Source organism: Pteronotus mesoamericanus, unplaced genomic scaffold (genome assembly GCF_021234165.1).
Source record: "Pteronotus mesoamericanus isolate MK-2021 breed Mesoamerican mustached bat unplaced genomic scaffold, CSHL_Meso_final contig_41, whole genome shotgun sequence".
NCBI lineage: Eukaryota > Metazoa > Chordata > Mammalia > Chiroptera > Mormoopidae > Pteronotus > Pteronotus mesoamericanus.
The window spans coordinates 5,457,819-5,475,336 of NW_026555152.1; the positions used below are offsets into that span (position 1 = coordinate 5,457,819).

A 17,518-nucleotide genomic window follows, 5' to 3' on the forward strand; every position below is an offset into this window, starting at 1 on the left:
TTGTCAGTATTGATATTCCTCAGTTCTTAAGTTAGTTGTTTTATCTTCTGTATTTTGTGCAGGAGGAGGGAGGAAAGATGTATCATTTGGGATAAAACAATCAAATAGGTCTCAGCATAACAAAGAATTAGGCATTATTCTAGAAATGGAAGGCTCATCATTACTTCTTTCCATTAGAAAGCTGTCTATTTCATATCTTACAGTATTACAGTACTAAATGTAACAGAAAGGAATCCACATCTATAGCATTATGGAGGCAGAGTACATAGAAATTAGTGAAAACAACTGGAGATTGATTTAGAGGGTACTTGTTAAGGCACATTTTTAAACAAAATAAAACACCTTTGTTATATAAAAATACAGCTGACTCTGTATTTTGATTTATGAAAAATAAATTTATTACATAACACCTTGTTTTTAACAATGTTCAATTTTTTTAAATTCAGAATACTTGTGTCATTCAGTAAAATAGTTTGATACAGTACATTGTATGTTATAGGTTTTTTTTCCTCAAAAATTCTAAGGCTCTCCTACTCCTTCTCCTTTGCTGAAGTAAGGGCACCCTAAACAACGTGCGAACAAGTTTTTAAAAAGAAAATTAACTGAACAAAATTTTAATAGCACTACTTGAACCGGCTTTAAAGTCAGGACAAAATATCTGAATTGGATGCCGCACCTTTTTAAGGAAGTTACCATTCATGCTTTTTCCATCTTAAAGCATGCTCACAAATCAGCAACACCAACAGGAAAAAAAAAAAAAAACACTGTCTATGACAATCATCTCAGTTTGTTTGCTGAACCAAACAGGTTTATATCAATGACAACATATTTAATTATTATCAAATAGCAGCTTTAATACCAGTCAAGTCATAGATTGAAAATAAAAACAAACTTATAAGTTGGAAATTAATCTTTGGGAGTTTTGAAACCTTTCTGGAAAAATTATGTGGCTTTTTGTACTTTCAAAAAAACCCAAGCAATAGTCTTGGTCAAAAAACACTGATTAATGTAGAAAATGAATCAATCCACTGATAAGACACTAAGATGAAAGGTGTACCAAAATAATCTCATTTTGAATCTTGGTTATTTTGTTGAGTTAACAAATACTGTATGTTTCAAGTACCAGTTAAACTTTTTGTGTGTGTACTATTGGTCAGATAATGTTGTTACACTGAAAGAATTCACCACATACAATGACAAATGCTTGCCCCTAGCACATTTCACAGCTTCAACTGCTACAGACTGTCACTGAAAAAAATGCATTGGTCAGTCTGAACCATGTCAAGTAAACTATGGAAGTAGCAAATCCACGACACAAACTGTGCTAGCACTTTCTGTTCAAGTCTAACTCCAAAATAGGTACAATTTGGAAGCCACTACCCCAATCTGTGAAAAGTGGTGGAACTTGGCTACTGGACATTTTGAATATGTGGTTGTACAGTACATTCTCATGGCCCATACCAGGTTCCCGCAGAGAGCTGCAGTCAGTCCTGCAGCATTAGCAACAGTGCATTGACAATATTCCAACGCAGCTCAGTACCGGTGTGTCTGATGTGAGTACTGTGGAGGCTGCTGGGAGGTAGTTGAGTAGCCCATGCTGCTCTGTGGCTGTGATGTGCTTGGTCCAGGATTGGGATAGGCAGCATGTGGATTGGAACGCTAGAAAAGGAGATTGAGGGAGAGATGTGATCCATGTGTTTCTGAGTTGGCTATATCCCAAGCCGGCAGGGCTGATCATGTGTGTTTGAAATGCCATTTATTTCAAGACATTAAGAATTTAAAAGTCTTGAACTATGCACTAGCTTTACAATTAAAACGACAACCCCCCCCCCCCCCCCAACCCGCTGCCCCGCCAGATCTTTTAAGGTCAGTTTTTCTTCATGAAGGTCAGAAGTATTGCTAGTAAAGAATACTCAGCTGAGTCTTATACTATGCTGTAGAGTTCCTTTTTTTTCTACAACAGTAACACCCTTTATTATGCTGTTTTATATCTACTTACTATGTAACAACTAATTTGCTTGAGAGATTTACACATGAACTTGATGTATACATTAAGTAATCCAAAGGAAACTTACACATTAGTTTCTTAACATACCTCCCAACACACATGCATGACTGAAGAATAAAAATGAGTATGACAAGAAGAGGTACCACAGAATCATCTTCTTTGGCATCAAATATTTTTATGTCCTTTAAACTAATGAATCTTATTTTCTACTACAAGGTATATTGAAAAGTAAAATTACTGAAATGTAAGACTGGTATTCTCAGTTCTAAAAGTAGCACAAAGGGCAAGAACAGTGATAGAATTTAGACTCTAATTTTGATGTTGTTCTATTATTCCTATTCCTGCACCTCTCCCTCATGCTATAGGCTCCCAAGACACACTATAAAAGATTAACCATAATTTATTACTTTCCTCTTTCAAAGCCTGTTTAATAAGTCATATAATTCTAAATTCTGCCAATCCTTGCAAAAATGACATTTCAAAAAGAGTGGACAGAGATATTCTTTTTGAAATCACCCATAAAAGCCAACCACAATAACAACATCAACAGAGAAACACATTTTCTTGGTTTCAGTAGCAAAGGTTAGAGCTGTCACCTTAGTGTGCAAACAAGCTCTGGAGCCAAGAGAGGGCAACTCTTCCCACCCAGACAAGGAGAAAAAGACATTGGAACAAACACCAACCCCCACAGGCACCTGCCCTTGATTTCCTAGTTTGGCTTACAGTAAGGGAACTGCTACTATTCAGGCAATGATGCCCATGGTGTGGTGGGCCGGCCCTCTCCTTTTACCCAAAGCAGAGTCAGTATCTCATTCTTGAAGTGCAGTAGCTGGCTCTGGTAACCTTATCAAGTTTAATAAAACCTCCTTTTCTCTTTTAGTAGGTAAATAATTCTAATTCGTCAAGTTTTTAGTATCCTTCCCACATTGAAACCCAGGTTAATTGGGAATGCGATTAGAATAAGCAGAGGAGCAGTATACGATTTTCAAAACAGGTCTTTCCGCAAAGGAACTGACAATGTCACTTGATAGGATCCACAAGTAGGCAATGCAGCAGCCTTTGTAGTCAGATCTGAGTTGAGTCTTGGGTCTACTACCAGCTTGCTGGATGAACACATGAAAGTTATTTAGCCTCTACAAGCCTCAGTTTTCTGAAATGACAGAAAATAACGCATGCTTCATCCTTAGTATGGTAGCTGGCACACAGTAAGTACTCAACAAGCTCTCATTACTATATTCATCAACAGCACTACCACAACTCTTAAGTAGTTCCTGGGCACTATAAATGCTACTAAGAATTTTAATGATAATAAACACGACACGAGTGATTCCTATCATCTTTGAAGTGCTATGTCAGGCTAGCCTTTCATGCATCTGGTGCCTCAGCACATACTCTCTTATCTAAGCCTTACAGCAACCTTCCACTCACCATTGTCCACATTCTACAAATGAGAAAATGGAGAACATCTGAATCACTCAAGGTTACCTAGAAGTCAGTAGCTGGGCTAGAATTTGAAAGCCTATGTTCTTCTTAATCACTATAGTATATTATTATTTCAAAACGATGGATATAATTAATTGAACTCCTACTACAAGGTACTAAGGTGGGTCATGTCCCCTCCTACAACAACTGCAAGTTCGGCTTTGCCAGTCTCATTTTACAGATGAAAAACTAAAGCCAGAAAATGGTATAATACTTGCCCAAGACCACACAGTTAACACATGACTTAATTTAAATTCGATTATTCTAAGTCTGTCTAGCTCAAAAGTCTAACCTCCCTCTACTGTACCGCTTTTCCATGCCAACAGCACTTCTTATTGATGTATTTCCCCAGGCATATAAAAGTCTTTTCTAAAATACATCCCATTTTCCGGTGGTCACAAACTCATGCAAATACTGACATGGCAGATCAATAAAAAGTAATCTCAGAATACCTGATAGTCTGAGGTCATGATCAGTCCACCTGAGGTAGTGGTAGGAGGAACAACTCTCACTTTTTTCAGCGGGGGTCCCTGTGCGTGACTGCTGTCTTGGTTCCCTGGGTGACCAGTGCCATTAGTGTGGTTATTGCCCTGCTGCTGCTGCTGGTTCTTCTCAATTGGTCAAACAGAAAAACAAAGTTCAGCTCAGAAGGAGAACAAAATACACCCAAACTTGAGTATCTTATGGTAGCATGGACTAAAACAAGAAGGCGCCAACTATACTTTAATACTTACTTTGTCTCCTTTGTCATCAGGTTCTTCTTCTGTTAAAAATTCTCGTTTTGGGTAAGGGATTTGACAACCGGCAAAAACACTAATCACAAGAAAAAAAAAGATTTCTGGTGTACTAATCAGTCTTTCAACTGCTTCATTTAAGTGGTTTTCATTTTAATCGTTTAAGATGGACTTTTTCTCCATATTTATAATATAAAAAAAACTTTTCATGTAACTAGGACAAAAATGAGTCCTTCTTATCAGTGACATTATAGCAGGTAGTTCAAGGGCATATCATTGTATAAAATTAATCAATAATCATCTAATACGACTCAACTTTTTCTTTTATCCCAGCATTACTCTTTCATTACTGCAACCCAAATATAGATTCCAGCCGAAATGTCACCAAACATTTTTTATTTTAAACTCTCCCTACCATATTTAAAATAAAAGATGGTACAGGGAACACAAATTTATCTGGGAAGGGGATTTGTAATTGGAACACAAAACTGTAACTGAAAGCAGTGAGCAATCTTAGTCTGAATGCATAATCAACCTCCACTGAGCAACTGCACTAGGGCTGAAGCAAATGCTTAGAATGTCTGATGAAGAAAGAAAGAAACAGGAACAGCTTTTAACTATAAAACCTTTAGGTAACACTTCAGTCATCAGAGCTCGTTTTTTGCTTATCATAAGGATTTCCTTGGGTCCTCATATAAAAAGAGTGGCAATTTGGAGTTGACAGCTAAAAAAAGGAGGTTTCCCCCAATGTTACCATGCTGATCAGTTAATAAATTGATCACTTACTCTGATGTAGGAAGTGGGTCTTCTAAGAAATAGGGATCCTGCATAGCCTGTTCTGAGGTAATTCGCTTTATTGGGTCCATGGTAAGCAACTTCTGAAGCTGAAACCGTAAGTCATAACAACATCACTGCATTATTTCTCATAGTTACACACCTTGGCACATTATGTAGAAGCTATGGTATATATTGTTTGATGAATAACACAATTTGGATGGTATTTATTCCCTCAAATTAAGAAAAAAACTAATTATTAAATTTAATGTAGTTATTCACATTTTAGTCATCCTAATATTATCTTATGTGCTTGTCCTATAGGAAGTAACAAAACCTGTATCTTCTACCTCTAAACCAATGAGCTTTCCCCTATGTTATCTGAATTGTTTGATCTATTTTAGAAGAGGATTAAAATTCTTCTATTTTTTAAGAGAAAAAGAATACTATAACACAAATAATATACACTAGTCACATCAGTTATTTAGTTTAAAACCCAAATTAATTAAAATAAAATAAAATTTAAAAATAAATTTAATTATATCAGATATATTTCTCAAGCTCAATAGCTACGTGTTGCGAGGGGCTGACCCATTGGAAAGCACAGGTCATCAGAGAAAGTTCTGGACAGTGCTGTACTAGTCTAAATAAATACGGTAACTTCTATAGAATTTGGAAAGTAGAGCGGTGTAGTTAAGTACAGAGGAGATTCTGGAAAAGAGGCTGCTTGGGTGAAAATCCTGACTTGATGTTTATTAGAGTATCTTTGGACAAGTTAGTTAACTTCTTTGAAATCTCGTTTGTTAAATGGAGACCAAAAATAGAACCTATTATCACAAGTTTGTTTTCAGGATTAAATGAGTTAATATATGGAAAGCAATTATAACGGTGTCTGGTGTTATTGTTATTATTATTACATATAGGAATGTCACACTAATGTGAAAGTTTAGCATTTTTTTTGGTTAAAACATGGTTTACCAAAGGCTCATATTTAATTTTAATATGTGATTTAAGAGATTATCTAAATAGTGGTCTCTTAGCTTATAGTCTCTGATACTATATAATGCAGTGGTTTTCAGACATTAGAGTATAACAGAGTCACTCCAGGAGGACTTCTTAAGACTGCTAGACCCCACTCCTAGAGCTCCTGCACGTCTACCTGGGCAGGAGCACAAAGGTCTGTATTTCCAACAAGTTCCCAGATTATTCTAATGCTGCTTGTCTAGGCCTCACTTTGAAAACCAAGGAACTAACAGACATGTTGAGCTTTACTGGGAGATAACACAATTAGAGGAGAGAAGAACAAAACTCTCACTCACTCTCTCTCATCTATCTATTTATTTCTAGAGAGAGGGGAAGGGAAGGAGAAAGAGAGGGAGAGAAACATCAATGTGTGGTTGCCTCCTGCACACCCCCAGTGGGGACCTGGCCCACAACTCAGGCATGTGCCCTGACTGGGAATCGAGTGGGCGACCCTTTGGTTCTCAGGCCGGCACTCAATCCGCTGAGTCACAGCAGCCAGGGCCAAAACATATTAAAAAATGCATCCAAAATGCTTGGGATAGTAAGATTTAAATTTAATTTTAATGATCTGATATTTTAATGAAAGCACAGTTTTACTTTCAGAGTTGAAAGGGAAAGCATGGATTTGTTATTTAAAATACTCAAGAACAGTTTTAATGGCTTTATAGCTGAGCTTTCAGATGCAACCACCCAAGACATGTCATTCCAGTAAAAACAAGCAAAGAAGCTGCAAAGGAAGTATATCTCTAGAATTTCAGCAGTGATGGTAGTGAGAGTCACCTAAGACTACAGTGAGTAGCAGTGAATTGAGGGGAAGAGTAATTCCCCTAAATCCTAACTTTTGACCCATCACTATTAGCATTATTTTGTAGAATAAATAAGTCCATACTTTTGAAGGCTCTAACCTTCTAATTTGGGTCCTGCTGTAAGTACATTATAATAAACATTATTCGGATAATAATACATTGTATGGTAAAATAGTACATTAAAAACTGTTTTTAAAATTGATGGTAAGATATGAAATATATATGACAATATAAACATAAGTAGAAGATGCAGAGGCAGAAACAGTAGAAGGAGAAGAGAAGCAGAAACAGAAGAAATGTTTGCCAAGTGGCCTTGACTATTATAAAGTTGAATCTTTTCAAAGTAAAAAACCTCCCATTTAATGAGCTCATTTAAAAGTATTGGAAGTAAAGGAGTAAAAGGATTTTAAGTCAAGAAAAATATAACCTGCTTTCTCAGATACCCCTTTTATGTTATATAACTTTTTTGGAAAACATAAAAGTGAAAAACATTTTTATTTTTTATGACATAAAATGTAAATATTGTAAATTTAAGTTGGCAATAGTTGAATATAACCTCATCATAAATTACCTCGATAGTACACAAATTTAGATTCTAAGTTATCATTTTTTCCATTATACATTGATAAATACTGCATCTCTCATACTCTTCCAAAAAAGCAAATAATGTATGCTGTCACTGAAGGACCTCTAATATCCAAGTTTATAAGAGTTTTGTTTATAAGAGTTTACAAGAGTTTTGTAAACAGTCTTTCAAAAAGCTGAAATACAAAATAATCTGTAAAAAATATTTCTGAATGGTGTGATTATTTTCTTCTTGATTTTTCTCTGAAATTTTTAAAATTTTTAAATAACTGATTTAAACACAGTGATTTAAAAAATGCTCTTTGCAGACTTGGTACAATGACTATCTTTAGAAAATCTAACCATGTCAAATCATGCTACGGGTTTAGAAAAACAAATATTTTGATGTCTTTACTATATTTACCAACAACACCTCCACATTTACCATTAAAGTACTCTAAATATGCAGAGTAACCATGTAAATTGACCCCATAAAGCCTCGCGATGGGCTAATCAGCGGGGGAAATGCATTTCATTAGTACTGTTCTCTAAAGCTTACCAAGTGGAATGCTTTACTATCTGGCTTAACTTTATGTTTTTCCATATACTTGATAAGGCTGCAGTTGGTATACCTGAAAGAGAAATACTATGAAATATCTACATTAGATTTGAGGTAAATTTCACATTAGCTAAAGTTTTCCCAAACAGAATTCTTTTCATCATAAACAATATAGAATATATACTGAAAATGCTATGATCAGCAAAAGAGTGGCATTAAATCAATTTTATACTTCACGGAATAGTCACACTAGTCACTTTTGAATGGATACCACTGATACATGTAAGATAATCTCACTAATAATACATACTGAATAGCTTTTTCCACATGAATGTTATCTCAACAATTATCGTAAATAACATATGGGCCAAAAGTTTAACTCAGCTTTAAATAAATAAAAATGAAAAAAGTTTGTTATAGGTCTATAAATTGCCCTCTCCTAATCCCTTGATCTTGCATTGTAAATAAATGAAATTCCTTCTTTTCTATTAAAACTTGCTAAAAATTACATAACCTAGATGGGTATGCAAGTGGCTATTTGCAAGGTTTTTAAAAAAATTATCAGTCTCTTACTGCTTCAGCTATGATACTTTCCAATGATGCTTCCAAAAAGTAACAAATATGGAAAGAAATAAATTTTTCTCATATCCAAATCAGCTACTAATATTAAGATATTCACCTTCCTTATATTATTTAAACACTTAAAGAAATGAAGACTCTCATAATGTAAAATATTTATTAGAGTAATTAGGAATAATTTTATGTTGCATATTCTATTGTGTTGAGTATTCAATCTTCTACTGAGGATTCTGGAAAGGCAAAAATCAACAAAGGGTCTAATTTCTTTCCAACTTACGTATTTCTTCTGAAATCTTTCATTAATGTTGAATGTTCAGGCATCTTTTTTATATCTTCCCAATCTTTATCTGTGAAATACATTGATAAAATTTTATGTTGTCTAGGTTCCTATTCTCAAGAATTTTAATAAAGGTTATCTCAATTTTCATTACTTTTCTATACTTTTAGGAAAGTATGAACTTCAAATAAATATCAGTTATAGTAAACATCTTATCTTGAACTGTAAATACAATTCTCCCTTGTATAGCATTAGATCTCTCTATCTTCCTAATGCCTGCTTTCTATGTTTTATGTTTCTATATGTTTATGTTACCTCGGTTTCTATATTAGAGGGAAATAAGTTTTAGATAAATATTTCTATTATTAAATAATTCTATTTCTATTTGTAAGACCAATTTTTTTCCTTTTTCCATGAAATTTCTTGTTTAAATCAGTAACCAATCTCTTAAATAATAAATGTAATGTCTTCCCCTTAGTAGCTTTAAGGTACACTTCTTTTTATATCGCCCTCCTTATTTTTACCTTATCTAATACACTGCTTTACATCAGTGATCTATGTAAGCAGTAATAATTATCTGAAAGAAAATAGAGTAGGCTATAACTAGTATACTAATCAGTCAGCTGTTGCTTTGGCTAGTCTCAGTAACATAAACAAAAACAACCCCAGCTACTAATATATTAGTAGAAAACCTTTTCAATTAGTTTTGCTGGCATTAGAGTTGCTCAAACAATATATGCTAGATAGCTTGTTTTCTCCATCATTATCAATGGACTTTTACTTGATAAAGTAAATGAGTCTACTAGGTGCACAGCATTGTTAACAGGTAATTTAACAGCACCTTTAGCTTTTAAATGTCCTTTAGAGGTTTGATTTTCTTTCAATTTACTTGTAAAAATATTTGCTGCCTTCCTCCACAGTTATCACATACTAGAGAGTAAACTAAATATATTCTTTAAGCTCATAAATGGAATTTTCTCCTTAACTATTTTCTTACTTCAATTTCTCTATTTTATCAATTTATCAAGCTAAAAAATCCTGAGGTAATCTTTTTTAACTTTTTCCTCAATTACATACTCCCTGTAAACAATTATGTATTTGTCTTTATTTGCCATCCTTATTATCACTTTATACATGGAGCACTGACATAGGCAAGCAGCTGATTTCCCTGACTAAAGTTAGTTTTCTTTCCTTGATTTTAGCATATTACTGTCATTCTAATCTTTTACAAATGTAACATAAATCATGCTACTGGTTCTTTAAGTTTATCAGGGATTCTCATTCTTTAGCACATAAAATCTAAATTCTGCTGCTTGCTCTTTAAGCTCCTTATAAGCTGAACCTACCCTAACAGTTGAATCACACATTAAGAAACATCTCCTAAATAGGCCTCCCCTTCTTATACACCCCGCTCCTTTAGCCATGTCCCTTTCCCTGGGACCTTGGAAATGGCTGACCCATTCAGAAGTGGGAAGCAAAGGCCACCCTTCTCCATCTACTCAAACCATATCTATTCTTTAAATCGTCTACTTAGACTAGTACAATGTAAACTCTAAGAGGGTAAGAATCATGTCTCAGTCAATAATATTTTTTATTTAACATACTGTCTGGCATATGGCAGGACTCAATAAATATTCAGTGAATAAATGAAGTTCCCATCACATCAACACAGTCTTAGCAGAACTGTTAACCAATTTTGGAGAAAGGTAATATCTGTGTAGTTATTCTGCATTTATTAATAATTAACACCCTTATAAGGAAATGTGAAATTATAACTACTAGTTATTTCTGTATTAGTCTTGAGTTATATTGACCTGAGAAAAATTCCTACTAAACAATTTCCAATAAGTACTTGACTAGCCAAAATTATGTAGGTGTTTTAAATAAATTTTCATTATCCTGGACCACAGGGCAGAGTTTTGGTAACTGATAAACTATCATTCTGTGGTATAACAAAGCAATGCGATCTCGCTTGAGAGATCTGACACCCACCCTGAGACACCTGAACAACTTTCTTCTTGCTGCAAATCAGTGTAGGCAAGGCTGTTGTGGAATGCTAGACTTTCACCTACATTCTGAATGTTCTAAGAGAACACTTAAAGAATGTTCTTATTGACAAAGGATATAGAACAAACAATGCTATTATGCAATAGAATGTGATTCTGTACAGTGCCCTAAATAAAAATCATGTTCAAAGTTTATATTCATGTCCCAAGTAATGACAATATTATATGTGTTGCCAGACAAAAAAAATGCATGCTACTGAATTTTATTTATACATCCCCCTGGTAAGAACTAAAGGCATCTTTTTAATACAGATATTGCAAATATTTTATCATTTCAAATATTAAACAACAAAACAAAACAAAACAAAAACCAAATGAAACAAAAATACACCCTCAAATTCAGGAAATCTATAAATATTTTTATGCTAATATGTGAACTCTACAAATTTTACTGTTTGTATGGATCTTTGATTAAGGCAAGTCATAAATATAAAGAATCGAGTAAGAGTAGCTTTTATCAGCTAAAAATATACACCTTTCCAATGAAACTTTCCAATCTAAGTTCAAACAACAGTGACTTAAAAACAAAAACAAAAACATAATGTGTACCTGCAGGAAATCCCATTACATTGAATATTCTGTCCAGCTGGTCATGGTGATAAGGATTACTAGTTTTGATGTCCTCTTGTCGACAGTGAAATATTGGTTCTGACGTTAGTAGTTCTGCAAATATACACCCTATAGCCCAAATATCTTTAAAATAAAAAGACAAAAAAAAAAAAAAAAAGAAGAAAAGAAAAAAACGGAAAGGAAAAAAGAAAAAGAAGGGAGGAAAATAAAGTGGTTCTTTCCAAAAGAAAATGCATTTTTATCTTGGTGGGGTGTGTTTTTTTTCCTTTCTTTCCCTAATAAGTCATATTAATTCCTAAGCAATTATAAATATCACGGAATATGGTTTATTAATAAAGATTCCCATTCTACCCCCCCACCCCCCAATTCTTCATGCGCTGTTGTACCTCCACCCCACCCAGTGGCTTTATTCCATGTTTAAATCAATTTATTACCTACATTTTTGGTGAGTTTTAAATGCCTCAAACATTACCTTGTCCATGAAATATATACAAAGCTATATAAGGAGCATGGGAACCACAAACAAAACTAAACAAAAAAAAATAAACAAGCCAAAAATCCAGCAGACTCTGAAACGGGACATACTTGCCGAAAACAATCAGCACAATTTTTTTGTGGTAAAACATTTTTTTCTTTATCTTGTTTATGTACTTGCTAATTTGTAAAGTCTAATAATTTCGGTCCCATATTAGCAGTATTTAGCAGTATTTAGGTGCTATTACAACAAGAAAAAGACAGTGACTGACCTCAAATATTCTAAGGAAGTAGCATTTCTACTTGAGTATTTAGTTCAGAGTGTTTCTTTACGGTATAGCAAGTGTCAGCTGATTTTGCAAAGTGAAGTATTTAATAAGGACAAAAAAAGGGATGTAAAATACTACCTTTAAAATGGGTACCAAGGCTATAACTTCATAAAAATTACTTATAAAAGCAAGCTAAATGTATCATTGCACACAACAAATTCCCTTCATTTGCATTAAGATACAGGCTAACTTGCATTCATATTTCATTTTTACCCAAGAGAAAGATCTACCTACCAGTTTAGAAGTTAAAGCTGAAAGTACTCCAGTTCTACTTTTAACAAATCCCTAAAACGACAATGCTAACTTCTTTACATTAAGTACAATGGTGTGCACATAGCAGATACTCAGGTAGTGGTTTTTGACTGATCTAACCAATACAACTACAGTGGGACAAATAAAAATCACTTTTATTAAAGCTGATCATTCATCTATATTATTAGTTGCCACTTAAATAGAAAATGAGAAAAAAATGTTAATTGAAAGATAACAGAATTCTTAAACTCCAAAACTGGTATATAGGTATTTAATTTAAAGTAAAGTTATCATATTTACATTTCAGAGTTACAAGTTAATCATCTATTTACTTAAAGATTATACACCCTCACTACCAGCAAGTGATTTTAAAAAATTACACTGATTACGTATCAGTATTATCCCACATTAGAGAACCAAGTCTAGAGAATACCACCATATGGAAAAATCTCGTCAGGAAATATAAATCAAGTTCTCCTGTTTTTAATGTCAAAAGGGAAATGGGAAAATTAGGGAGTTTGTGTTTATTCTTTTTACATGGGTACCCCATATAAACCTGACCTTTGATAATCTTAATCAAATGAAAGATAGGTTAGCTAAGCAGGATTACAAAAAGGGCTGAAAGATCAGGTTGCATGTTTAAAACTCCACTCATAGCACCCAAAAGACACTGTAACAAATCCTTCTGGTTAGCTAGGCAAAATTCTAAAGAAAATAAAATATGTAAAGAAAGATGAGAAATGAGTAAATGACTTAGGTATCCTTAAAACTATATTGCTTTTACAATAAAGAGTCTGGAAGGTAAGAAAAATAATTTACTAAAACTTTGCTTAATCTCACTGTAATAATGTCCTTCTTTATATCTTTTCTATTATCTTTTACTTTTGTCAATTTCACCAACCTTTCTTCAAAATCCTGATCCAAACATTAATAATGAATTTGAGATAGCTGACCAGGCTATTATTTCAGACAAATTTCTAATCTTTGTAAATAGTATCTCCTTCCTATCATGCCTATTTTTGTCAGATTGTACCAAGTTCATTGGAAAGTGCTTTCCTGCTCACCCACCTGCTTAAGTCTTTCTAGAAAGATTTTCCAAATTAAAAACATTAGTTTCACCTACTTCTCAAAATCTGTGATGCTCATGTGAAGCTACTGAACTAACCAGGCAGAGTAGACAGCAATTAGCATGCTACACAGACCCAAATGGGGGAAAAAAGATTTGTTAATGTTCTAATCAACAGGTGTACTAATAGCAAGCTTATAGCTTAATAAAAAATTTTCATTCTCCCTATTTTATTGTGTATTTCCCATTTAATAGAATGCTACATAATCAGTGAGCATTCAGTTATCTGAGGGAAAATATGAGCTTGGAAGTCCATACTTCAGTAAAACTTAAGACTCTTTTACTATTAATTAATTAAGAGTTAATAACCAACCCTCTTTCATTCTTCTCCACAAAGTCAATCAAACAAACTAAACCCCAAACACTCAAAACTGAATTAAACTTTGTCCCTAGAAGTACAATGTTTACTAACCTATTATTTCCTCTCTTTGGTTTAATGATTCAGCTTGCAGTTCTGAACAACAGAATAAATGACCACAGCACTAAAATCTGTTTGTAATAGGAAGTGGGAAAATGTTAGTTGGATGTGTTCAAATTTTTCCCCTATGTTCTTTTGTTGCTTCTTAATAGCCTTCAGTTTAACATAATCCACCAAACTCCACTAGCAGATTTAACCCTCCTAAATGATGCCAAAGGTATTTAGCAAATGGTGTTTAAATTCAAAAACATAGGTTCTTCTATCAGCTGCTCCTACTACAACTATCTCACAGGGAAGTCGAACTGCTAGGGAGGTTTTTGGTAGGTAGCTTTCACTGTGGTGTGCGCTATCTGTTGACTACTTTAATGGATTCTTAGGCTACCCGCATAGGTATAAGAAGAATGGGGTTTTCTGGGAGACACTGAAATCAAGAAAGAAATTTCATTTCTTTACTCCTTTATTCTATTCTTTAAAAACAAACTAAAATGGTTTATATATAATTTCTCTCTCTCAAACAAAAGTACAATTTGTAAGATACCAATATAACTTTTTTTGAGCTAATGTTTTGACTGAAGACTGTTCCTGGTCAACTCAGGTGGCCAACATGCGGTGGGGAGCACCATTATAGAGGGACTGTCACTGACCGGAGTGTCAATCACTGGCGCTCAAGTCAGTAACCTTTGTGATCGCCCAGTCTCAGAAGGCAGTTGTTTTTACCTAAGGTCATAGAACTTTTCAGAGTTTTCAAAAAATGAGGCTAGCCCAGGCCGGGTGGCTCAGTTAGTTGTAGCATCGCCCCTGTGCACCAAAAGGCTGCAGGTTGAATTCCCGGTCCGGGCACATGCCTAGGTTGTGGGTTCAGTCCCAGGTTAGGATGTGTATGGGAGGCAACCAACTGATCAGTGCTTCTCTCTCTCTAAAATTAATTAAAAATAAAACCAAAAACATATACTTGGATGAGGATTAAAAAAAAAAGAGACTAAAGGACTAAATGCCTTGCCTAAACACATATACACACACCCTCCAAAGTGACAGAGCTAAAGCTACAAGTCAGATTGCTAGTCTTTGTGACTTCTATTGTGTAAAGATGACAAAACTATTTTATGGATATATTCATACTGTTTTCTCAACTGGACTGGACATCGTTTACACTACACAATTTGCATTCATTTTAGTTTCTCTTAAGTTTTAAAATGTTTATCTAAGAGTTATCCAATAAATTTTAATGTTGAGGAGAAGAAGGAAGAGGGGGAAAAATATGAAGAAAGGCATTTTCTTTTCCAAATTATAAAGTCATTTGAATAAGAGAATCTACCTGTTGGTAGTTTAGCTTCATGACAAACAGCCCTGATTAAAACTGATGGGTTATATAATTAGTGAATGGCAGGTTATATAAATCTTAATGTTCACAGTAAAATTCAAAGTCTCAAATTTTTAGTTAATAGCAGCTAAGATTATTTGTACTGTCTGTTAATACGTCTTACCAAAAGTAACACTGCTTTTAGATATTCATATTCTAGATGAAAATGAATAGCTATGTATCATATTATTAGTTTATATGCTTTTAAATACATTTAGGATGTATTTTTAAAAAATAGATAACCAGATGTGTGTTTAGGTAATAATGTATAATGCAAAAACAGAATTATCTTTTTTTTGAAGATAAAAAATTATCTTCAATAATTTTTATTTTTCCTTCTAGCTGACTTAAATATATATTTTTTATTTTGCAATTATTTTAAATTTGTAGAAAAGTCACAAAGATAGTTGAGAAGTCTCATATCTAACTGACTTAATTTTATCTACCTTTATTTTTCTATAAAATAAAATGTGATCTCAAAGCTGGTATAAAGATTAATGAATATAAAAGATTTTTTGAAAAAAGACAAGTTGGATTCAAGATTGATATGGGGAAATGATCACAAGTACTTCTCCTTTTTCCTTGAGTATGCACTGAAATGGCAATACAGTAATAAAGGTACAAACTCACAGTAATAACAAGAATAGGAGGTGACCCTGAGAGATGAGATACATTCACTCACTCAAAAGAGTATTAAATTCCCACAATGCACCATGTAGGCACCGGCCTATAATGGGAAACAGCTAGGCCGGGTTGATCTATTTTAGTGGATTTTAGGCACTATTTGATGCTATCAAGACAGGAAGTGTGATGGGGAAGACATAGTGGTTGCTTTCGATTATGTGGTCAAGGAAGTTCTTTGTTAAGAGGTAGTATTTTGAAGATCTGAATGAAAAGAAGAGATTAGTCATGTGAAGACCTGATCTAGGCAGACATATTTCTGGAACATGAAAGGCAGGTGCAACAGTTCAGAGAAGGCCCCAGGACACAGTATTATTGTTAAGTGGGAAGCAGAATTGTCCCATACAACTCTGAGAAGATTTTGTACTTAGAAATATCACCTACAAAGTCTGTACATATTTACAATTCAGAGTGTAGAATCCACGTATGTGGAGGGCCAACAAGTTATGTGCTGATTTTTGATAGTGCGGGTGGTTGTCATCCCAACCCCTGCATTGTGCAAGGGTCAACTGCATTTAGAAGAGTTGATCTTCCTGCCATGCTCCTCCACTGCCCTAGGCCTATGGTATACATAGATTGGGCCAAAGGTTGGAGAGCTCTTCCTTGAAAGAATTTGAATGGTCTCAAAGGCTTGCTGTGCAAGCCTTTAAGGATTTCCCCAGTTAATGGCAAATCTCTGTTGGATCACCCTAAAGTCAAGTCTAATGATCTATGTACACAAACTTCCTGTGCAGCTTTTTGTAAATTAGATTCTTAAATACAGACAGATAATCAAGGATCAACAAACAGCTGAAGAACGCTTGCCATGTGGAAGGAAGTGACCAAGACATATACATTAAAAAAGTGCCTGTAGAGAAAACAGATAACTATTCCAGGAATACAGCAAATTACAAACAATTAAAGGGCACTGTTATCATGCCTTAATAGATACTTGAGAAGCTTTTCTTTCCATAAAATACAAGATATTATGAAAAATTAATAATCAGAGAATAAGAAGGGCCTCTTGGAAATAAAAAAGACAAAGGCAGAAAAATATGAGAAGAAAAGTGGCATAAAAGTTCAATCCAAGAAGTTCAACATCTGTCTACACTAAGTTTAGGAGACAAAGAGATAGGGATATAGGAAATGAACTGTAGGTGGAATGTGTCTACCAAGTGGCCAGCACATCATTGTGAAATAAAAGGATGAGAAATTCTATTTTGTTTTCAGAAAGACAAAACCTCAGGTAGTCTACCAGTGAACGAGAATAAGGTTGGCATGAGACATTTCATTAGCAACACTGATGCTATTAGACAATGGAGGAATATCATTAAATTCTGAAGGCAAATTGTTTTGCACCTAGAATTTTAAACTCTGCCTAAACTGTCAAGTATGATAAAGGCATTTTTCAGAAATACAAGAACTAGAAAATTCACCTCTAGATACCCTTCCAAAGT

The 17,518-nt window shown here is 34.1% G+C and overlaps 1 protein-coding gene across 4 annotated transcripts in view; it reads right to left on the reverse strand.

Moving 5' to 3' along the window:
• Positions 1-419: 419 nt before the first annotated feature.
• The window catches only part of CDK8 (cyclin dependent kinase 8), a 132,083-nt gene continuing 114,984 nt past the window's right edge, over positions 420-17,518 (reverse strand). For 2 of the 4 annotated variants that reach the window (XM_054577148.1, XM_054577151.1), the window contains 7 exons: positions 11,422-11,565; positions 8,807-8,876; positions 7,951-8,023; positions 5,011-5,108; positions 4,225-4,303; positions 3,943-4,101; positions 420-1,659 (listed from right to left, as the gene is read on the reverse strand). In XM_054577148.1, coding sequence (XP_054433123.1) covers positions 1,534-1,659; positions 3,943-4,101; positions 4,225-4,303; positions 5,011-5,108; positions 7,951-8,023; positions 8,807-8,876; positions 11,422-11,565 — 749 coding nt within the window. In that variant the 3' untranslated portion in view covers positions 420-1,533. Of the gene's footprint in view, positions 1,660-3,077; positions 3,159-3,942; positions 4,102-4,224; positions 4,304-5,010; positions 5,109-7,950; positions 8,024-8,806; positions 8,877-11,421; positions 11,566-17,518 lie in introns of those variants that run through there. The other 2 variants (XM_054577149.1, XM_054577150.1) reach the window with 2 other exon arrangements.